The 22,905-nt window shown below is 36.6% G+C and overlaps 1 protein-coding gene across 1 annotated transcript; it reads left to right on the forward strand.

Annotated features, from left to right (window-relative positions):
- Positions 1–1,814: 1,814 nt before the first annotated feature.
- On the forward strand, positions 1,815–20,615 carry LOC141591469 (uncharacterized). The gene is made up of 6 exons (XM_074411811.1): positions 1,815–1,842; positions 8,479–8,695; positions 8,790–8,919; positions 9,344–9,468; positions 12,148–12,235; positions 20,009–20,615. Exons 2-6 carry the CDS (start codon positions 8,504–8,506, stop codon positions 20,347–20,349), a joined length of 876 nt encoding a protein of 291 aa, XP_074267912.1. The 5' UTR covers positions 1,815–1,842; positions 8,479–8,503; the 3' UTR covers positions 20,350–20,615.
- The last annotated feature ends 2,290 nt before the right edge of the window (positions 20,616–22,905 follow it).

The following is a 22,905-nucleotide window of genomic DNA, read 5'->3' on the forward strand; positions in this document are numbered from 1 at the left end:
CAGGTAAATTCATGGACACTAGGAATCTATCACAATCAGTTGTACATCTCATGAACTTTCTACATGAAGAATGCTTATATACAATGCCCCATTTGCCAACCGTTGGGACCATATCTATGTACATAGTTTCTGCATGCACAACCCTTTAGTAATGGGAAACAGACACTATACTCATGGAGTGGTGCAATGTAGGGGTAAGGTATACTCTCTGTTCCTATGATGTCATGCCGTTACTTAAAATTTGTGGTCTGATATGTCCGAATCGCAAACTATAAATTATGTTCTAGATTGGGTCGACGATTACATTATAATCGGCTTTCTTCTGTTATATTTGTATTTTCTTTTCTTGTGTTTAGCCTGGCTTAATAAGTAAGTTGAATTTTTTTGATTCGTTGTGTGGAAAAATCGTCTTTTGCAAAGCAAGATCTCGTGCGTTAACTAGAAAGAAATAAATATCCGAGGTTTGTGAGATGATTGAGAAGTGATAAAAACCTTACGGAATCTTGGTTACGGGTGTGCTCCCATCTCGAACATGGAGCAGAGGACCATAATGTATGACAAAATGGCAAGGGATTTGAATGAGAATGCGGTAGCTTTCCTAAAACACGGCAAACTTATCAGTCACTTTCACTTAATGAACTTTTTATTGTAAAATTGGTAGTGTAAGTTGTAACCCCTAATCAAAGGTAGGATCTTAAGGTGGTTGTATCTTGTGATTGTTTTTTTTTTTTTTTTACCCCTACTTGTTCCTTTTTCGGCAAGTATGTAACAATTCAACTCCTATTTGCAGCCCGCTAATCTGCCAGTGCGAGCAAATATTTTGTATTAAGATCCGAATATTCAGCACCACTATCGTATGTATTATTTGGATTAGTAGTGTCCTCCTCCGAGAAGGCAAGATATTGTATTAGAGTATAAATAACGATGCTGATTTTTTAATGAAAATAGACGAGAACTTGAGAATTTATAAGTGTCTTAAAACGATGGGGTTGCAATCGGTTAGAAACTGTTTGTTTAATGCTTTGCTTACACATTATATTATCATTGTTATTCAGGGTGTGTTTTTCATGATACAACTAGTGAAATGAATGGCAATGGAGTATTGGTTTTACATTTGAGTTGCTTTAAAAGGGAAAGCACCCTTTAATTGGATGTATAATATGGGTAATATTAGATTAGTAAAGACTAATCATTTAATCAAGATGCACATATACAACACACATACTATTACAATTTTATGAAGTCAACCATTAACATAGGACTTAGAATTTGGGACATGGACATATTTCGGAATTTTAGTAGTCGTAGGTACGATGTACGGCAGTGGGTAGTTAGTGAACACAACAATTCGATCACTTTTGTTTCGTATAAAGGTTTGTCCTTATTTTCGTACAATTTTCAACCGGAAAATGTCTCCAGCCTTCAGTCTAAGTTACACTAGTTAGCAGCCATTTCTACTTTTAAGATTTTGTAAGTGGACATATCTCATATACAGAAAATGATGTCAGGTTAAAACAGAGTTAAAAAAAAAAACTGCATTAATGACGTGGCGCGCTGAGAATTGAGTATTGTCTTTTGTATTAATATAGATAAGATTATACCAGGAAAACAACACAAGTAAAAATATTTGTCCTTTAAATACTACAATAGTGGACCCCATAGTAAAAGTAAGAAACTAGGTAATTAAAAGTCAAAAGAAGAATAAGGGCAGTGGTGGCTTACACGCAACAAACCCCGTGGAAGTGTACATTTTCCCCGCGGATATATCACTACCCTATATATAATAACTCTAGAACCGCCATCTCAATACTCCAGTTTACACACACACACACAAAGGGAAAGGTAAATATCACACTCCACACCTCACCGTCGACTCCGCCGCCCGCCGCCCGCCGCCCGCCGCCCGCCGCGGATATATCACTACCCTACATTGTAACACACCAGTCCACTACAACACACCATAGACTACTCACCAGTCACAACGCACAAATCACCACCGTCAACCACCGCGCCGTTCACCGTTAACCACCGCGCAGATCGTCATTCGTCGTCCACGTCGCCCGAATTGTTAATTGTAAGTATCATTTTAATTGTAAGCGGAAATTAGGGTTTATGAATGGGAAATTAGGATTTAATTTGGGGGATTTCAAGTTAGTGAAATTATTAGACGTATCTGTGAATCTTGATTGCTTATTTTTTTTGTATTGACCTTGAATCCTTGGTTGCTTCTTTTGTTGTATTGTTTGTACTGCTCCATTACGTTTTGGACCGCTGTCAATTGATGTGTAATTCATTTGTGAAATTGTTAATTGTAAGTATCATTTTAATTGTTAGTGGAAATTAGGGTTTATGAATGAGAAATTAGGATTTAATTTTGGGATTTCAAGTTAGTGAAATTATTAGACGTATCTGTGAATCTTGATTGCTTATTTTTTTTGTATTGACCTTGAATCCTTGATTGCTTCTTTTGTTGTTTTGTTTGTACTGCTCGATTACGTTTTGGACTGCTGTCAATTGATGTGTAATTCATTTGTGAAATTGTTAATTGTAAGTATCATTTTAACGTAATTTATTTTTAAAGATCTTTTTTTTTTCATCGTAGTATACTATTTCCGCAATAGTTTCCATTTGATACCCCCTCACTCCCATTAGACTAGAAAGAACAGTAAACCAATTCCTCTCAATTCCAAGCAATTTTGCCATCTCAAATCAATCAATTTCTTCAATTATAGATGGAAATTAAATATAGAATAGACTCATACATATCTAGTTTCTTGATTGTAAACTTTTGAACAAACAAACTGATGCTTTTTCCATAATAATTTTAGTAAATTATTGTTTTATGGTTATGGTGTTAATTAGGGTTGAGGTGACGGTTGTTGAAGGGTTTCCACCGCTGCTTGGTCGCGGCAGTCGGGGTGAATGAATGGGGACGTCAGGGCGGTGGGATAGGAGGGAGTTGCGGTGGTGCGAAAAAGTGTAATACGGATTTGAGGGATGGAGGGTGTTAGTTTGTACAGGTCGGCTAGTGGTGGTCGAGGTAGTACGATGACACCCGTCAGGGGAGGTACGAGGTGCTGGTGCTGTTCACTGGAGAAGGGAAGGCTTGGTGAAGGCGGCATGGGTGGTTGATGATTTTGGCGATTTTTTTTCAAGTTTTCTATTGCAGTACAAAGTTTGGTAGTACCGTAGAAATGAAAGGGGTAAAACCGTCAAATGTGTACTCTAATGAGTAAAATGTGTACTGCGAAAATCAATGCCCTTTGTTTATTGATGGCTTTATACTTCATTGTCTGGATCCTAATGCAAATAAATAAACAAGACACTAAAACAGTCCACGCGTCCCACCCTCAGCATAAGGATACTTACAGTCTTACACATTTGCCTCAATCTTGGCTTAACCTTTCTCTTGATGAACCCGACATGGAAATAATGCTCTTTGGTGATGATGAAATTGGTGAGTTTGATGATAATGCTTTGGGTAATGATGTTTGATGGTGTTGTAAGATTTGAACTTTGGTTTGTAATTTGGAATATTTATTTATTTTTGTAAGACTTGAATGTTTATTTAAATTTGGGTTTGTAATTTGGATCTTTGTAATTTGTAAGACATGTTTGATTTTGATGTATAAAACAATAATATTTGTGTTGTTATTTTACGAGTTTGTAGCCTTCAATTGACCAAAGTTTAGATGTTGGTCATAATGTTCATCAAATTCCCTTTATTTTAATATGTATATTGATTTTTTTTTGCCGTGTCCGTGTCCAAAAAATTTCCAAGTGCCGTATCCCCGTGTCCGTTTTCGTGCAACCTAGCTCACAACTTCTTGGGAAACTCTCCAAATAAACACAAAAAGTGACCTATATTTTTTGGGAGACCTCCCCTAAAAGTAAGATTCCCAAATGATGAGAAGGTTGATGTAACAAAGGGGAGCCCGATATGAGAAAAGAGAAGGTATATAGTGAGGCAATCGATTGCCTTTGCGAATGCTTTAACAACCCATTTATTTTAAAGGGTTGACACACACGAGTGAGTCAGTTTGAGTTGAGCTTATTATCACAAAACTGAATAACCTAATTCTTAAATTAACCCGAATTATTCTCATCACTCGTTAATATATCTACACTTTCCAAACGTTGAAAGACTTGAAAATATGTTACTGACATGACCTGAAATTAACGAGTTCTGAGAGTCTCATTGGTAAAATTAGGTCGAGACGAATACACAACAAAAAAATTGTGTAGTAATTTGATGATTTTACATATGCATTTTAAATAGTTTTGTAGTAAATCTCACCAATTATATTCAAACTTTTTTTGCAGGATACAGGAACAACATACTACATACTACAACTACACCCTCACTCTTTATAATCTTTCTGTTTAACTCGTTTTATTCTCCCTTGATAACATAATCTTTTTGTTTATCTTGTTTTATTCTCCGTTATAACTGTTTGTTGCTAGTTTGTTTTTCCTTTTTTTACAGGTAACAAATATTAGGAGCCTCACATTTTTCCGAGCCCGAAAAGGTACGTGTCTCATCCTACATTTTAACTAAATATTTTTGCATATATATAGTAACTAAATTAAACAAAATAATTGTCAAAAAGAATTGAAAGAATAAACCTTAGAAAGTGTCGAGTTAATATTTTCCTTATTTGTGTTTAATCGTTTATTCTATCAACAATTAGTTACATTGAAAAACATAGAATAAGAATGCAAGAGTTTGGAGAATATATATGTTCAAGTACTTCTTGGCAATTCCAAAGGCTTAACAAGAAGAAGAAAGAAATACAATTAATGATATAAGATAAACATGATGAGTAGGGCTGAGCAAAAGCGGTTAACCGCACCGGTTTTGCAATTCGGAGCGGTTAACCGGTTTTAAAAGTTGTCATTTTCTTGCACCGAATCCGAACCGAATAAACCGGTTTTTTTTGAGAATTGAAACCGAATCCGGAAACCCCTGACTTGTTTTTAAAAACCTAAGTTCATGCATACAATTTTAAAATAAGTCTTTATACCTAAAGAAGTCTTTATACATAAAGAAGTCCTAAAATACAAATAAAGTAAAACACATACAAATTAACTTGAAAGGTAACAAATTACATAACAAATTGTCCATAATCTAGAACTCCAAAACAGAATAAAAAACTTGCATCTTCGAAGAAGACATCAACCATCCGTCTCATCAATAACCATAAGAGGTTGTTGTAACACCAAATCCGCCATATCTACAATTTTTAAGGAAAACGAAAGCAAAAATTAGATATTCATATTAACACATCACAATAATGAGTTAACAATTGAAATGTAAAAAAACAACTACAAAACAATGAGTTAGCAATTGAAATATAAAAAACGAACTTGCCTTTGTCTTCTTCAATATTCTCCATCGCAAATAAGATCTCTTCAATAATCATTGGAGTATGGGAGGTACGAAGCCAATCTTGGGCACATATAAGAGCTTCCACCATTCTAGGGTTCAAACAAGTACGAAACGAATCAAGAACCCGACCTCCCGTGCTAAAAGCGGGCTCTGATGCCACCGTAGAAACGGGAATGGCCCGAGCCATTTTAGCAAGTATAGGGTATCGTTTTTGGTTATCCTTCCACCATTGCAAAATATTAAGAGTAGAGTGCCTACTTTCCCTATCATCAGTCAAATACTTCTCCCATTCACTTTTACTCTCATTCTCTGCCCCACCCATTTCCATTTCAAATTTGTTCCCCAAGAGAGCACCAAAGTTAAATGTATCATCTTGATTATTAGTTTGGGGGAATATATTAGTAGTGGTGGAAGAACTAGATGCCTGTTTGTTTGAAGTTTTAGGAATAGAGGAAGCATAAAAATCAAAGAAAGTCTCAAAGAAGTATGTAATATTCATGGCGAGAAGACGGCCTTTATCATTACCATATATGGTTTTAACCATCCATTCCACATAAGTCATTTTATATCTTGGATCGAGAATAAGAGAGACAAACAAAAGCAAATTGAGATTCTCAATCTTACCCCAATACTTGTCATACTTCAACTTCATTTTAGAAGCCATATTCTGAACTCCTTCATCCTTGTGACTAAGATGTTGAGAAATCACTTCACCAACCCCAAATATAATCTCCACATAATAATTACTAGTAACATAACGACTACCGGACAGCTTTAATGTTGCATCATAGAAAATTTTCAAGAAAGGCAAAAAGTAAGACACTTGTTTCCACTCATCAATTGTAAGGTAGTCACCAACCTTCTTCATTTCCTTTTGAAGATTAGAATCTTTTACAAGCAAACACCCAAAAGCCTTCTTAAATTTTATCGCAATATCAAGCATTAAGTAAGTGGAGTTCCATCTAGTTTCAACATCCAAACATACAAGACTCTTACACTCTATTTTCTCTTCCACAATACAAGCTTGAAATTTTTCCTTTCTAGCGGGTGAAGCTTTCACATATTTACAGAGAGTACGGATTTTAATAATTGCATTCTCAAGATCATGCAAGCCATCTTTAACAACCAGATTTAGAATATGAGCCGCACACCTCATGTGTAAATATTTCCCACCCATAACATCACATTCTGAGTTATTAAATTTTCTCCTCAAATAATCAAATGCAACATCGTTGGAGCTAGCATTATCGACCGTGACTGTCAAAATGTTCTTTGAGTTCCATTCACTCAAGCATTTCTCAACAGTTTTACCAATTATCTTACCCGAATGACCAGAAAGTTGACAAAAGTTGATGATTCTTTTATGCAAAACCCAATTATCATCAATAAAATGAGCAGTGAGACACATATAGGCTAAATTTTGACCCGATGTCCAAGCATCTGTGGTGAGACATACCCGAGAAGAGAGTCGACCAAAGAAATCATACAATTTTTTTCTTCCTTCAATAAATAGAGCATAACAATCTCTAGCCAATGTGAATCGTGAAGGAATAATAAATTGAGGGTTCATGTCTTTACAAAAACCTTTAAATCCGTCTTTTTCAACACACATAAAAGGCAATTCATCAACAATTACCATCCTAGCAAGTGATCTCCTAGCAATTTCGTGATTAAAAGTCCATACTTTTGGAACACTGATAGTTTCAGCGGAACCATCATCATTAATAATAGTGGTCGTCTCAATATTGATCAACTTTTGTCTCTTATCCACATTAGCTGGCGCTTTTGGACATCTAACAGTATGACCACTTAAATTACTTGTCCCATTTTTGGAAGAGGACGCAAAGTTACGATTACAGTAATTGCACTTAGCAAAATTAGGGTCGTCAGTTTTACTATAATGACACCAAACTTCTGAGGCATTTTTTCTTTTATGAGAAGAAGACTCACCCTGACTTGTACTTGGAACTTTAGGAGGTCTGGGTGGTTTGTTATTCTTTCGAGACTGTGAAGCTCGACGATGAGAAGTTTGAACCTCATCCTCTTCACTTTTGTCATCCAAATTGATCAACCTTTCATTATCGTCATTCTCATCAAAACTCGATGACATCTACAAAAAAATTTGAAGCTTTAGATGATAATAAAGCAGTAGCTAAACTCGATGACATCTACAATAAATTGATCAACCAATCCATAAGTTAGAGACTATTTCTAAAAACAGAAGACCACCATCAAGAACGCCAAGACCACAGCAAAGTGACAAACATGAATGTTGTTGCGGTTATGTTAAGAGTTAGACACCATTAAGATAAAAATCGTGATGTGGCTTTAGCCCTCAACCTCAAGTCGCGCAAATCGACATGTCAACACTTCCAATTTACAAATCTCTATCAAGCAAATAAAAAGGAATATTGGAGTGGGGATGCATGAATTTGAAAAATCGGAAACAGTAACAGCAAATCTATAAACCCTAACAATGAAAAACAAAGTAAAATCCGAATCAATTATACAATCAAACTAAAACATAAAAATCGAAACAAACAAATCATCGAGACCGAAACAATGAAAAACAAAGTAAAATCCGAATCAATTATACAATCAATACACAATCAAAACAGTAAAAATATATGATTAAAGACGAAAAAAAGATCAATATGATGTATAAAAGGATGAATATACAAACCTTAGTAGTTAAGAGCTCGAAAATTCCAGTGAATTAATGGTAGATCTGGAGTTATTTTGAAGAGAAGAAGAGGAGAAGAGGAAGGCTGCGTTTGGTTTAGGAATTAGGGTGGTCTCAAATGAAAAATGAAAAAGAGTTGGGTTTGGAGTTGGGTAACTGGGTTTACGCATATTTGGTTTGGAGTCCACGTGTTTTTCTTTTTTTTTTTGAAAATTTTAATTTTTATTAAACCGGTTTGAAAACCGGGCACCGGTTTCGATTTAGTGAGATCCGTATCCGCTCCGATTCAACAATAAAAAATACGGTTCGGACCCCGGAACCGGAAAAAAACCGAATTTTCGGTCACCTTAAAACGGTTTTCGGTTCGGATTCGGTTTTAAAATTCGGATCGGCTTTTTTTGCTCAGCCCTAATGATGAGTACCTAATTTTCATGCAGATGCCTCCGAAAAAAGAATTAGAAGATGAAATATTATCACAAGAGCAAATGGTCGCCATCATCTCAAAAATCAAAAAAAACGCAACACCAGCAGTTTCAGGAGCTGTTGGCGAAATCTTCAAAATCGAGAAATCCTTGGCCGTGAAAAGATCCAAAGATAATGACAAAGATCTTGAACAGTATACGGTGATGCATGTTTTTAAGCCATACAACAATACAATTTTTTCAACCTCTTATTATGGTATAATACACTTTAACCTGATTACTAATTTTCTTTCAGGTGGAGCTACATACTATCAACCAACTCAAGCACCCAAATATAATCAAATTTAGAGGGAGCTGTCATTATAAAGCTTATAATTACCTCTTCTTGGAACTCTGCCATAGAAACTTGACTGCCGCAATTAAAGGTAGTTAGAAAACTTACCTCATACTCTCATCGTCATTGATAGTCATTGCGGGTAGGGTTGAGTACGGATCGGATATCCGATCCCAACTCAACTTATGAATAGGATACCCGATCCGAAATTTCAAATTTCAAATTGTCAATATATATTTTACAAATCTGTTTTGACGATTTAACCTTTAAACTTGGTTTTCACACTTCTCTAATTTTCATATTAGTTACAAACTCACTTGTTTTGTTTACCATTTCTCTGTTTTCTTTTCCTTTGTTTATTTACCTTTGAACGTATTGGCTGATTCAAAGATGATGATTTATGTTAGCCGACCCCAACCTATGTTGGTACTAACACATTGTTTTTATTATTGTTGTATGGTTAATAAATATTTACAAATTAACAATGATTTTTTTTTGTGACGATTTTGGATCAGGTGGAGAGTTAACTTTGGAAGAAATTATTAAAATTGCAATCGGAGTGGCTCAAGGAATGGAGCATATGCATAACTTACGCATAGCTCACTGCGATCTAAAACCGGATAACATCATGCTTACACAGGTTCGTGCAGCATATGTTTATTTTTATTTTAGTTTTTACAAACACCATGAAAGTTACTGATGACGAACAACAATATTGCATTTATAGCAATTTAAAACAAAAAACTAAATTCCAATCAGAGTTTTCGAAATGTGAAAGAGGAATGTAGACCGAGGCTTATAGGGTTGGTGCAAACAACGAGCCCGGCTATGAATTGATGTAATGAATTGTTAATGTGTAGTTGTTTGTTAATTGTGTGCTGCGTCGATGGTATGACAAAGGGTTTGGTTGTAATGGTGCTTGCCCTTTAGGCCTATTCTAATATTACTTCCATTTCCAACAAAAAAAACTAAATCAAACCATCTCCTATAAAGATTAGATTAGATTACCTCCTCAGAAATACAACATTAACCAAGGCACAGCCAGGCAGACAGGCGCGCGCACACACACGCACTGTAAATTGCCACTAACCTTCTTTCTGGACAGTCGTCCACATACAAATCTGAGCCAGGTGTATTTTATGGCGATGGTGGAGGAAGTCACGATGGTGGCCAAATGGCAGCTATCAAGTTGGGTATGTTATGTTTGTAGGGAGGGAAATGGTGGGTGGGTTGTGGAGGATCAAGAGATGGTGGCTGTTGAAATTGTAGGAGGTTTTAGCAGTCATTACAAAATTTTGGAAACATTACCAATGATAGGAAGCTCTACACGAAAGGAGAAAGAAACACAAGACCTTATAGACCTAACACATAGACAAACTAACAAACTAACAAACACTACTGAACACAAAATTAAGAGTTAACTACCTCTACCGCTCTACCTAGGTTTTCCACAATGTTGTATAGTCAAAACAATTGGAGCTGGGATTCAGTAAAACAACCATCACGACATCAGGGCTCCCTCCTCCCTTTCATAAAGCAATGCGTTCTCCAAACCTTTCGAATTTACAGCTATTTCCGATGTGAAACTCCCTCTCTTGTATAAACACTTGTATTTGATGAATTCTACAATATGGGTGAATTAGAAATGAAGTTTGTTATCGAATTTTTACGTGGTACCCATTGAGGTTTCAAATTTTAGGGCCCTTAAGCTTTGTTATCGAATTCAACCACGAAACTAAGTGATACGGTCTTGGATAATGTGGATGCGGAAATTAGCTTGGACTTGACAACTACACAAGGGAACACTTTAAGGGAACAGGAGTCGACCGACCGACTCCCAGTAGCAGCACGCAACAACTTGGGAAGGGAGTTCTAATTACATTAGGATTTTCTTGTTAAGTTGTTTAATTAATAACTTCTAGGATTGAGTTAGGAGTAGTTAATTAATTAAGCAATGAATATTGCCGGTGGGAATAAAAAATAAGATTGCCGTAGGAATAAAAGATCGATTTCGATCCATAGAAGAAAAAGAGCTGGAGTCTTGAGACAGAAAGAAACTTGTTTTCTTATCTCAATTAGGAGTAGTTTTAAACTGCTATAAATAGCAGAGATTGTAGCTGTTATTTTCCACAAGTTTAATATAGAAATCTTAGAAAACAATCAAGATTTGATCACAAAATCAGATTTGAACGGTCTTTCAAATCTCGTTTAAAACAACGATTGGCGTCGCTGTTTTAAGCATTTATTGACTTGAAACTCGGCGGTTTTTAGTCAAATATCGTGGTAAGTAACTGACCTCGTCCCTCCAAACCGAGAGGCACGAGCTCGACTCCCTTCCACAACACTTTTTATTTTATTTACGCTTCCGTACTCGTATCACTAAGTAATGTAAAACATTATGTTATTTGTTAGTTTTATTAATTGTGCTAACTCATATACCAATGTTTAAAGCTAGATTCCATTTTCTTCCCTAAAAACCAATGTCTATGTTTCCCATTTTTCTAAGCTATACCCCCACAATTAATACCCCTAATCCAAAAGAACAAATCCCTCGAAAGCAAGAGGTGGTTGGTAAAAGAATGGAATCAACGAAGGAGAAAAAAGAAAGGAACAAGACCTTTGAGTTAGTTCTTTGATTGTTTAGAAAATGCAATGGAATAAAAAGGAAGCCATCAAACTCAATCCCCACCACAAAACACCCACGTAGGCAACATAATGATCGTCCGCCACCGGCAACTTCGCTCTACCCCTTACCAGTTACCACCGTGCCTTCATTCCTATTTGCTGCCACTTTTTCTGCCTCTCCTAACCAACACAATCCATACCCAGCCCCCATAACCACTACTAACCCTCATAGCGACTACTTAAGTCCCCTACCGCACCCAGAACACTTAGTGTTATATATTGAAGAAAAGGATTCACAATACTTTCATGGCTTGGAGTTTAATTCATCTAAATCCAAACAATGAAATAAGTTTCACTTATTTATTGGTCTACGCCATATATTAGATTATTAGCAATTAACATGATTTGATTGTGGACATAACTTGTAGTGACCTTTTGTCTGTATAACGCTAATCCTAAAGTGCAACATCATCTGGATTCTTAACCTAGACATCATTTCAATAGTTTATTGTAATGTTCAAAATCCTAATGTAAGGTACCATGTGGATTCTCTAGCTAGACATCCAGAAGACCCTTAAAGTTTGAACCACCTAAATCATTAATGAATAAAAGTAACATATTTTTTGTTATTATTGTTATGCAAAAGTGGAGTTATACTAACAAAATCTTCTTTTTCTCTATTTTTCCCCAATAGGATGATGAGGTAAAACTCATTGACTTTGGAGCAGCCACTAAGTTCAACAAGGAGGGAGACATAGGAACGCCTGGATACTTCCTCGAAGGTAAATTATTTGTTTGCTATTTTAGTCTAAAATTCCAATATGAATTTATCTTCTTATACTACCCACTCCCACAAAACATTCATTTTTAGAATCCATGTTATTTAAATTTAATAAAATCTATATTTTATACTTGTATATGTGTGATAAATATTAGATATTAAATTTAAGTGAGGGTATGTTGGTGTATGGGGGAGTATAAAAAGTAGAGTGGAGATTAGTTGTTTGTTTAGTTGATTAGTTGAAGGTTGATTAGTTGGAGTTTAGTTTAAAGGATTTAGTTTGTGTATTGATTTGTTGTGAATTTGTTGGGATACACTTGGGTTCTTGAAATGGGAGAGGAGGTCCTCTATTTATAGAGCTCCCCCTCCTTCTCCTACATCCTAAGAACACTCTAGAATAGGACATTCTAGAGTGGCCTACACACGGAACTCTCTAGAGTTCCTTACCACTTATATACATGTCTAGAAGGTTCTAGGTTATTCTACATAAATCTAGAACATTCATGACTCTTTTAGATTCTTCTAGACTATTCTAGATATTTCTACATTATTCTAGCACATTCCGGATAAATCTAGAATATTCCGGAAACTTCTAGAATACACTAAAAATCTCATACTTCAACACTCCTCCTTGAGACTTTTGGTGTAACACTTAGCTTGAACATTCCTCTTCTTTTTCTTTTTTCTTTTGTATCGCCAAACTCGGAGGTTGCTCAATGTACGTCTCCTCCTCGAGCTGGTAGCATGACGAACAACTGGAGCAAATGTATCTTCGGAGTGAATTCCATCTTGTTGTGAATATCCTTTGCCGATCATTCTTGCTTTGTGCTTATTGATAGAGCCATTAGGATTCAACTTAGTTTTATAAACCCATTTTACACCAATTACCTTTCGATCTCTTGGCTTGTCAACCAACTCCTCTATCATATTTATCTCCTTCTCCATAGGTTCTTGCCACTCCTTCTGTTTGGAAGCCTCATCAAATTCTTTTGGCTCCTCAAAAGTGAAGTAGCATCTTTTGCACTCTTCTGTATCTTGAATGGAGAGACATTCTACATAAATTTCAGAGAGATTTCTCTTACCTTGTGCTCCTGTAACATTCTCCACATTGTCATTCGGGGATGGAGAATGTGCTTTAGGAGTTGATGGAGGAATAGGAGAATCATTGTTGTTGGTTGTGTCAGGGAGTAAGGTCACATTTGTTTCTACCTTCTTTTCCTCCCAATGCCTGGCTGCTTCATGGGAAGATGTATCTTCGAAAGAAGATTCTTGAGTCTTGAACTTCTGATCATGGGCGTGTAAAGATTCAGTTAGCTCTGTCACGGCGAGCTTCGATAGATCCCTTGATTCTTTAATAATAGTGACAATCATGTCGAATTTTTTTGTCAAAGTTGTGAGAATTTTCTGCACAATCCTCGTTTCAGCGACTTCTTCACCATATATTTTCATTTGGTTAATTGTCTTCATTACTCTCCAAGTGTAGGTTATTATGTCTTCATTCTCCCCCATTTTCAAATTTTCGAAATGTTTTCTTAAGGCATTAAGGCGTAATGCCCTTATCCTTTCATCACCATAGAATTCTTTTTGGAGTATATCCCATGCTTCTTTTGCGGTAGAAGCCCACATTATTTTTGGAAAAATGATCTCCGAAACGGTATTAAAGATGAAACACAAGGCTTTGGCGTCATTTATTTCATCCTCTTTTATTTTCTTTAAGGTGGCTTCGGTTGTTGGAACACCTTCTTGTTGTTTTTGGGGACCATTTTCTACTATCTCCCATAGTGCATTTGCTCTTAAGAAGAGCTTCATTTTAATGCACCAATGGTCGTAATTTTCTCCTCTAAATAAATCTAGAAAATCTAGAGGAGCGGGTAATAGAGTGTTTGATGCGGAAGCCATAGTTTTATTTTGTTGCCCTAACCAAAAAGTTCGACATGATTGTCACTGTTATTGAAGAATCAAGGGATCTTTCAAAGCTCAAAGTAACCGAGCTACTTGGATCCTTACTCGCCTATGATCAAAAATTCAAGACTGAAGAATCTTCTTCCGAGGATGCGTTCAAGTCATCACATAAAGAAAAGCGGTCAGGAGGGTGGAAGAAGAAAAGTGACGATGGTGGCAATAAACAAATGTCACAATCAAAGGGAAAGTTTCCTCCTTGTCGCATTTGTGGAAAGAATAATCATGCAGAAAAGAATTGCTATTTCAAAGGCAAGCCCCAATGTCACCATTGTAAGAAGTATGGGCACTTTAAAAAAGATTGTAGACAAAAACAAATGGAGTCCAAGGACCAAGCTCATTATTCAAGTAGCGTTAATAATGAGCACCTCTTCTATGCCGGCCAAGCAAAGAGTGGTTGTACAAGTCACATGACGAATGATTCAAGCATCTTCAGCGAGTTGGATACTTCTATCCAAACTCCGGCACGAATGGGGAATGGCGAAGTTCTGACATCGAAGGGCAAAGGTACGATCATTGTTCCAACTAAGCGGGGTACAAAATACATTAAAGATGTGCTGCTTGTCCCGGATCTTGCTGAAAATTTGCTAAGTGTGGCACAAATGATCAAGAATGGTTATTCACTAGTCTTTGCAAATAATAATTGCACCATATATGACCCCGGAAATAAGGAGATTGCTAAAGTTGCCATGGAAAATAAAAGTTTCTCCTTGAAATGGAAGTATGGCCTAGAGTCATCATATCGCGCTCACGCCGCGGAGACCTGGCTATGGCATAGAAGGTACGGACATTTCAACTTACGTGCACTAGCCGACTTACACAAGCAGAATGTTCTGCGGGATTTTCCAATGATTCAAGCAACTAAAGAACTATGCGAGCCTTGTCAACTTGGAAAGCAACACCGCCTGCCATTTCCAAAAGGCCAAGCATGGAGGGGGGGTAAAAAGCTAGAGCTTGTTCACACAGACGTATGCGGTCCTCAAAGAACTTTATCTCATCTTGGAAACAGGTACTTTATCCTGTTTATTGATGATTTTACTCGAATGACTTGGGTATATTTTATGAAACAAAAAGTCTTTCAAAAATTCAAAGCTCTCGCTGAAAATCAAAGCGGGTGCTGAAGATGATTAGATCCGATCGCTGGAAAGAATATACTTCTTCACAATTTGACCAGTTTTGTGAAGATGAAGGTGTAGAACATCAGCTCACCGCAGGATATACTCCACAACAAAACGGGGTATCCAGAAAGAATAGGACCGTGATGGAGATGGCGGATGCATGTTGGTTCGAAAAGAAAATGCCGAAGAAATTTTGGCCGATTTGTCTACACATTCGTATATCTCGCTCAAGACTTCCAACAAAGGCGTTAAGGAAAAACTCCAATAGAAGTTTGGAGCGGTAAAAAGCCTACAGCTAAGCATTTAAAGGTGTTTGGCTCAATTTGCTATGCTCACGTCCCAGCGCAAAAAAGGAGCAAGCTTGATGATAAGGCAGAGAAAGGTATATTTCTTGGCTACGACTCAAAATCAAAGGCTTACCGGATTTTCAATCTCAATACGGAGAAGATCATGATAAGCCGAGACGTGGAGTTTGATGAAGATGCAATATGGAATTGGGAAGAAAAGAAGGTGGAAAGAAATGTGATCCTACTTCCTGATCACCGACATCCAGAAGGTGATGATGATACGATCAACAATAATGATCCTCCTACACCTCCATCAACTCCAATGCATACACACTCTCCATCCTCTAACGACAATTCGGAGAATGCTACGGGACCTCGAGGTAAGAAAGATCTCTCCGAAATTTATGCGAGAATCCCGTTATTAACTGAATGAAGAGGAATGTGAGAGATGCTACTTCTCTTTTGAGGAGCCAAGAGACTATGATGAGGCTTCCAAGTACAAAGAGTGGCAAGACGCAATGGAGACAGAAATAAACATGATAAAGAAGAATAACACCTGGGAATTAATGGACAAACCCAAGAATCGAAAGGTGATTGGAGTGAAATGGGTCTACAAAACAAAGATGAATCCAGATGGCTCAATCAATAAGTACAAAGCAAGATTGGTCGTGAAAGGGTACTCCCAACAAGCTGGAGCAAACTATGGAGACACATTTGCTCCAGTTGCTCGTCATGATACGGTAAGGACTCTTATTGCTCTAGCTGCTCAAGAAAGATGGAAAATTTATCAACTTGATGTCAAATCTGCCTTCCTTAATGGAGAACTCGAGGAGGAGATATACATCGAGCAACCTCCCGGCTTTGTCACACAAGGAAATGAAGAAAAGGTGTGCAAGCTGAAAAAGGCTCTATATGGCCTCAAACAAGCTCCAAGGGCGTGGTACAGCAAGATTGATTCTTACTTCCTTGAGCAAGGATTCACGAGGAGTAAAAATGAGCATACACTATACGTAAAGAAAAAACAAGGTGATCTTCTCATCTTTTCTCTCTATGTTGATGATCTCCTTGTCACAAGAAACAATGCCCAAATGATCCTTACATTTAAGGAGGAGATGAAGAAAAGGTTTGAAATGACGGATTTGGGCTTAATGAATTTCTTCCTTGGCATGGAAGTCCAAAGCAGAAGATGGAATCTTCATTTCTCAAACTAAGTATGCTCGGGAAATCCTCAAAAGGTTCAAGATGGAGAACTGTAAGCCGGTTTCTACTCCTTTGGTCTTGAATGGGAAGCTATCCAAAAATGATGGGTCAAAAGTAGTTGATCTCAAGCAATACCGAAGCTTGGTTGGAAGCTTACTTTACCTCACAGCTACAAGACCTGATCTTATGTTCGCCACAAGCTTATTATCAAGATTTATGAGCAAACCAAGTGAGGTTCACATGGGTATAGCGAAGAGAATACTTCGATATCTAAAGGGTACTCTAGAGTTTGGAGTATTTTTACCTTGCGACAATCCAAGATTAATAGCGTACTCGACAACGGTGGGGCGGCAGGATCGGTAGATGACATGAAAAGTACTTCAGGCTATGCCTTTACTTTCGGCTTAGGAACATTCTCATGGAATTCAAAGAAGCAAGATATCGTAGCTCAGTCAACAGCCCAGCCCAGCCGAGTACGTGGCAGCTTCAGCCACAGTCAATCAAGTAATATGGCTAAGGAAAATACTTCAGGACTTAGGCTACAAGCAAGAAGAAGCAACCACGGTTATGGTGGATAACAAGTCAGCAATCGCCATCGCGAAGAATCCAGTGTGCTTCAGCAAGACAAAGCACATGAAAGTGAGGTTCTATGCACTTCGAGATGCCGAGCAAGAAAAGGAAGTGGAACTTATCCATTGCCCATCCGAGTTCCAACTAGCTGACATTTTAACCAAGACAAAGCATATTTCTAATGCATATTCTAGATTTTTCTAGATTAATATTCCAACACTCCCCCTTAATCTTGAAAAATCTTGATTCTTAGTCTTCGGAAACATGTTTGTAGCGGCTCCCCATGATCTTGAAAATCTTGTACATCTTGTTGTTGTATCATGTTTTCTTCAATTCGGAATTCTGATATTTGTACTTTGCACCTTATTTGATGCGGCTCCTCCTCTGGTTTTGCTTCCCTTGCTTTTGTTGAATTATGTTTATAATTTGCTTCTTTGATTCTCCGTCATTTGAATTTTGTTTAATGTACTCCTCCCTTGATGTTGCTTTTTGTTCATGTTTAAATTTGCTTGGATGCGGGATCCTTTGTCCCGATTTTTTAGGGTCGATGTCCATGTTTTCTTGTTTGTGTTTGTCGGGTCTATGCCCTTTGTTTTTGGGGTCTCATTGTATCGCCCCATAATTCTTTTGGGTTGACATTTTTTTTGTCACCCTTGTATGATTTTGGGTTAGCCTCATGTGCTACCCTCCCTGGTTTAATTTCGGGTTAGACTCGTGTGCTACCCTCCTCGAATTAGCTCTTTTGCTATCCGAATTTTTTTTTTGGTTACCTTTGTCGGGTCATTTTTTTTTTACTGCCCGGATTTCGGGTTAGCATTTTTGTTTTTGCTACCTATTTCGTGAATAAAATGTTTGGCTCATGACCATCAACAATTTCATTCGGGCGTTTTGCCCATTTTTTTTTTTTTTTTGTGTGTGGGAAGAGTATTTTTTTCTATCATAGGAAGCAAATGATTTTTTTTTTTTTTTTGTGATTTTTTTTATGGGACGGATGAGGTAGGATCGTAATATCATCGCCCGCATTTGACAACCATGGGCTCGATACCACTTGTTGGTGTATGGGGGAGTATAAGAAGTAGAGTGGAGATTAGTTGTTTGTTTAGTTGATTAGTTGAAGGTTGATTAGTTGGAGTTTAGTTTAAAGGATTTAGTTTGTGTACTGATTTGTTGTGAATTTGTTGGGATACACTTGGGTACACTTGGGTTCACTTGGGTTCTTGAAATGGGAGAGGAGGTCCTCTATTTATAGAGCTCCCCCTCCTTCTCCTACATCCTAAGAACACTCTAGAATAGGACATTCTAGAGTGGCCTACACACGGAACTCTCTAGAGTTCCTTACCACTTATATACATGTCTAGAAGGTTCTAGGTTATTCTACATAAATCTAGAACATACATGACTCTTTTAGATTCTTCTAGACTCTTCTAGACTATTCTAGATATTTCTACATTATTCTAGCACATTCCGGATAAATCTAGAATATTCCGGAAACTTCTAGAATACACTAAAAGTCTCATACTTCAACAGGGTAAAACTTAATTCTCATTCTCATTTCAAAACCAAATCCCAACTTACAATCAATATCTTTCGAGTTTCGACATCTCATGACTTGTTCAAAGAACATCATTTGCCCCAAATTTAACATATCTCCCCACCAAATTCCAGCATAAAACAACCCACACCAATTACCTTAAATTCAACTTAGCTTGATTTCGTTTAAAGGTGTGTCTACAACGGTTACGTATCCAAATACCATGGACGAACACGTGCTTAAATAGACGAAGAAAGTTAAACTGTTCTTTATTTATAGGTTTTATGCTTTATAGGAGTCTAACCGAAACTATTTAAACAACATTACCACAGGCTCCCGCAAAATGCGGGTGGGGTAAGTCGGATGTAGGCAAGCTTATAGGTTTTATGCTTTATAGGAGTCTAACCGAAACTATTTAAACAACATTACCACAGGCTCCCGCAAAATGCGGGTGGGGTAAGTCGGATGTAAAATGCGGGTGGGGTAAGTCGGATGTAGGCAACCTTACCCTTGTGTTAGGGACACAAGGAGGTTTCCGAATGACCCAAGATGAAAATTGCGTCGAATACTACATCGAAATGCCACTACTTCACAAAAGAAAGAAGGGCAGCCACTTTATTTAGCCGTTTTGATTTATTCCATTATATCCGTAACCAAAGAGTAATGAGTATTTGGCTCCATTAGAAATATGGAAATGAACCAAAATCATTTAAGTTCGATTTTTATGGGTTTAAACCAGACCAACCCAAACTAACAAACGAACCGAATAGTAGGGGAGTGGAATCGCACTTAAACCTCTATGTCCGGTTTTTACGGGTTTGGACCAAACGAGACTGGAAAATAATATACATAAAAATAACTCTTATTTTAAGGTGTAGAAATACGTTGATTGACAAGTATAATAGTATACTAATAGCATTGATATTAATATGATGTAATATTTAAGAAGTTTTTTTTCGACAAAATAGTGGTAAATAAACAAGGTTTGACCCATGACCTGATTCGTGGCCCATCCATAAAATCTGATCCGAAATTGACCAAATAAAATTTTGACTAGTTTGGCCCATTTAACAATTTTACTTGACATTCTAATTTCTTTTTAATTACAGGAAAAAAAGAAACGAAAGAAAAGGCTTGTGCTGAAAGGGACATCTACTCCTATGGCACTATACTATTACAACTACTTAGAGGAGATGCAGATGTAATAACGCAAAAAGGTAAAAGTGTAAGCTATCAAGAACATGCCTTGAGTGTGGATGATAATAAACTCGCTAGACCGGGATTACTACTCACAGAAGGTAACAAGACGGAAGATAAGAAGACGAAAGTAGAGAAGAAAGTGATGAACCTGGTCCAACTCACTAAACGCTGCATTAACAAAGACCTTCGTTCAAGACCGAAGGTCAAAGAAATTCTCGACAAGCTGAGAGAGTTGCTTTTAGACGATTAATTACAATCCTATATGTTCTCGATATTTTTTTTAGGATTATAGTAGGTGCTCCTCAGGGAATGGTGTGGGTCTTTGGAGACCCGCCAAAAGTGTTTAACGTTCCTATTTTGGATACGTTGAACCACCATTCCTTGGGTCACGGCTTTTTCCCACGCGGTTAAGCCTGCCGAGCTACTACTTATTATGCATTATTATCCATTTTATTGCTTTGTTATACACACTGTTATAATTGAACTATATAATATTAAGTTTTTTGATAAGTTGAATCATTATTACTCCACTAGAAGAAGTTAGTCGAATACTAATAGAAAAGAGAAGAAACCATACAAATGGATTAAATATGAAATAATGGGATAGATAAAGATGGATTAGATATTGGATATGGATGAAGAACTATTAAATAAATTGAGCTACGGTAATAGATAGATAGGTTGGTGCATTATCGAGTGTAGACCAATATTAATACCAAAAATAACAAAATTTGCACATGGATATGAGAACAAAAAAATACGCAAGAGAAATAGCACAAACATAACTTCAGTTGAATTAACTCAACAAGGTGAACAGAATACCTGAAAAATATGAAAAATAGAGCAATCCCATGATCTAATTCAACAAATCCTGAGTTTTGAGTAAAAAAAAGATTTTACAAGGCTAGTTACGTGTATATTGATTCAAATCATGCCATAAAATTCATACTAAATAAAAAATCAAGATCAAATCTTTTCCAGTCAAAACCCAACCAAAATAACTTAATAAATGAAAGAAAGATGGCGTTTTTTTTAACCTACACACGGGGCAAAAGAAAGGGCAAATCCATGGGTAAGTCGGAGGAACACCATCCGCCACCTCTATCAAATGATAAACAAAAACTTACACATGGATTAATTACTCAAATAAATGATGGGGTACAAATCAAGAATTAGTGACACAAGTAGAAGTAAAGTCCATTTAAAATATCCTCATGGAACTTTGAGGCCCATGGAGTGCAAAAGGCCCACCTAAAGCGCAGAAAATGCAACTAGTGAAGTGCACGAAGGCGCATTAGTGTGCAATGTCATATTTTTTAAAAAATTCTTTTATTTTACATTTCTTTTCTCCCCCTTATTCTTAATTTTTACGTTTAAAAACATGTTAGCTCTCTTTAAAACAAAAAGGGACTATTCTCTTACAAAATTTGATTGTAAAATAAGGATGTTATTTTGAAAAATCATTGCGCCTCGCGTGCAAAAGGCAGGACCCATTGCCGCGCCGTGCGCCTTCTCAATCTAAGATGGAAAGTCAACTTTGACCGTAATTTTATGGCAACGTACAATAGTAATAACTTTTGAAATTGATAATATGAAAATATCTTTGCTAAAACATTTTAAAATATCTTCGGGTCAATGAATATTTGATGGATTTGTAACTTCACAGCTTAAAGGTAGTCACTACCTTGATTCACAAGAATCGAGCATTTCAAACAATAAGTGTCTCTCAACTTAACATCCTATGGAAACAAAGGTTGTTATCGAGTCCACCCAGTTACTAGTATGCAACGAAACTACTGCGTTAAGAGTACCTTGTGCTTAAGGGAAAGCTAAGTAACAATCCGACTTGTTTATAGAAATAGGAGTAAACAAAAAAAAATAGAATAGTGCATTTATTTGGCTCAATGTACTTCACGATTAGTTGAATTAGAATATACAACTTTGTCATTTCACTTTATCGAATGAAAGCAATCCTTTTAGACATGGAAAGCAAGCTTACCTTTGTAGCAAAGGCCGACAATTGACTCTTTCCACCACTAAAAGATCCTCCCCTGAGGTTTTACAAAAGAGAAAAATGCTTAGTACAAGAAAGTTGGGCACTGCATGTCACGACCATAGGCAAAATAGTACACACTTTTGAAAATCAAAAGACTTAAGTGATGACGTTTGGTGCAATAAATAAATAAAACTATTGAGTATATGTTGTACTGAGTCATCACCATGTGTATTGGTGATATTGTTGAGTCCTAACAATGAGCTTTAAAGATTGGCATTGTAGATCACGTGTACACAGCGCTATTAGGAAAGTGAGATAACAATACACACAAATCAGTAAAAGCATTAAAGCTTGGATTTTTCTACCTTACACAAATTTGCATATGAAACAACCAAAACTACCTAAAGTTTAGCGCACCAACACAAAAGACTCTTGGATTCATAAAAACGGAACATTGCGGATTATTTTCGAAATTCAGAAGTTACTTACGAATTTTTAAGGGTAAATTAACTACATAAATATCAATTAAAATTATAAAACAGTAATAAGACTGTGTTTAATACTTTAATTTCATCAAAATTATGCCCAACAAAAAAAAGGAGCATCTGCATACCACACATATCATATCAGGATATTCACTGAGCAAATCCTTTAGAACAATCTACAAAACTTAATTAAACTCATCAAACAAAATTCAAACTTCAATTTTATTCGGAAAAAAAAGTAAACTTTACAAAATTCAAACTTCAATACGAACATACGGCAGTTTTGCCACAAAAACGAGGACCAAGAAGCAATATAGAATTGTTA

The sequence above is a fragment of the Silene latifolia genome, chromosome 7 (assembly GCF_048544455.1).
Source record: "Silene latifolia isolate original U9 population chromosome 7, ASM4854445v1, whole genome shotgun sequence".
Classification (NCBI taxonomy): Eukaryota; Viridiplantae; Streptophyta; class Magnoliopsida; order Caryophyllales; family Caryophyllaceae; genus Silene; species Silene latifolia.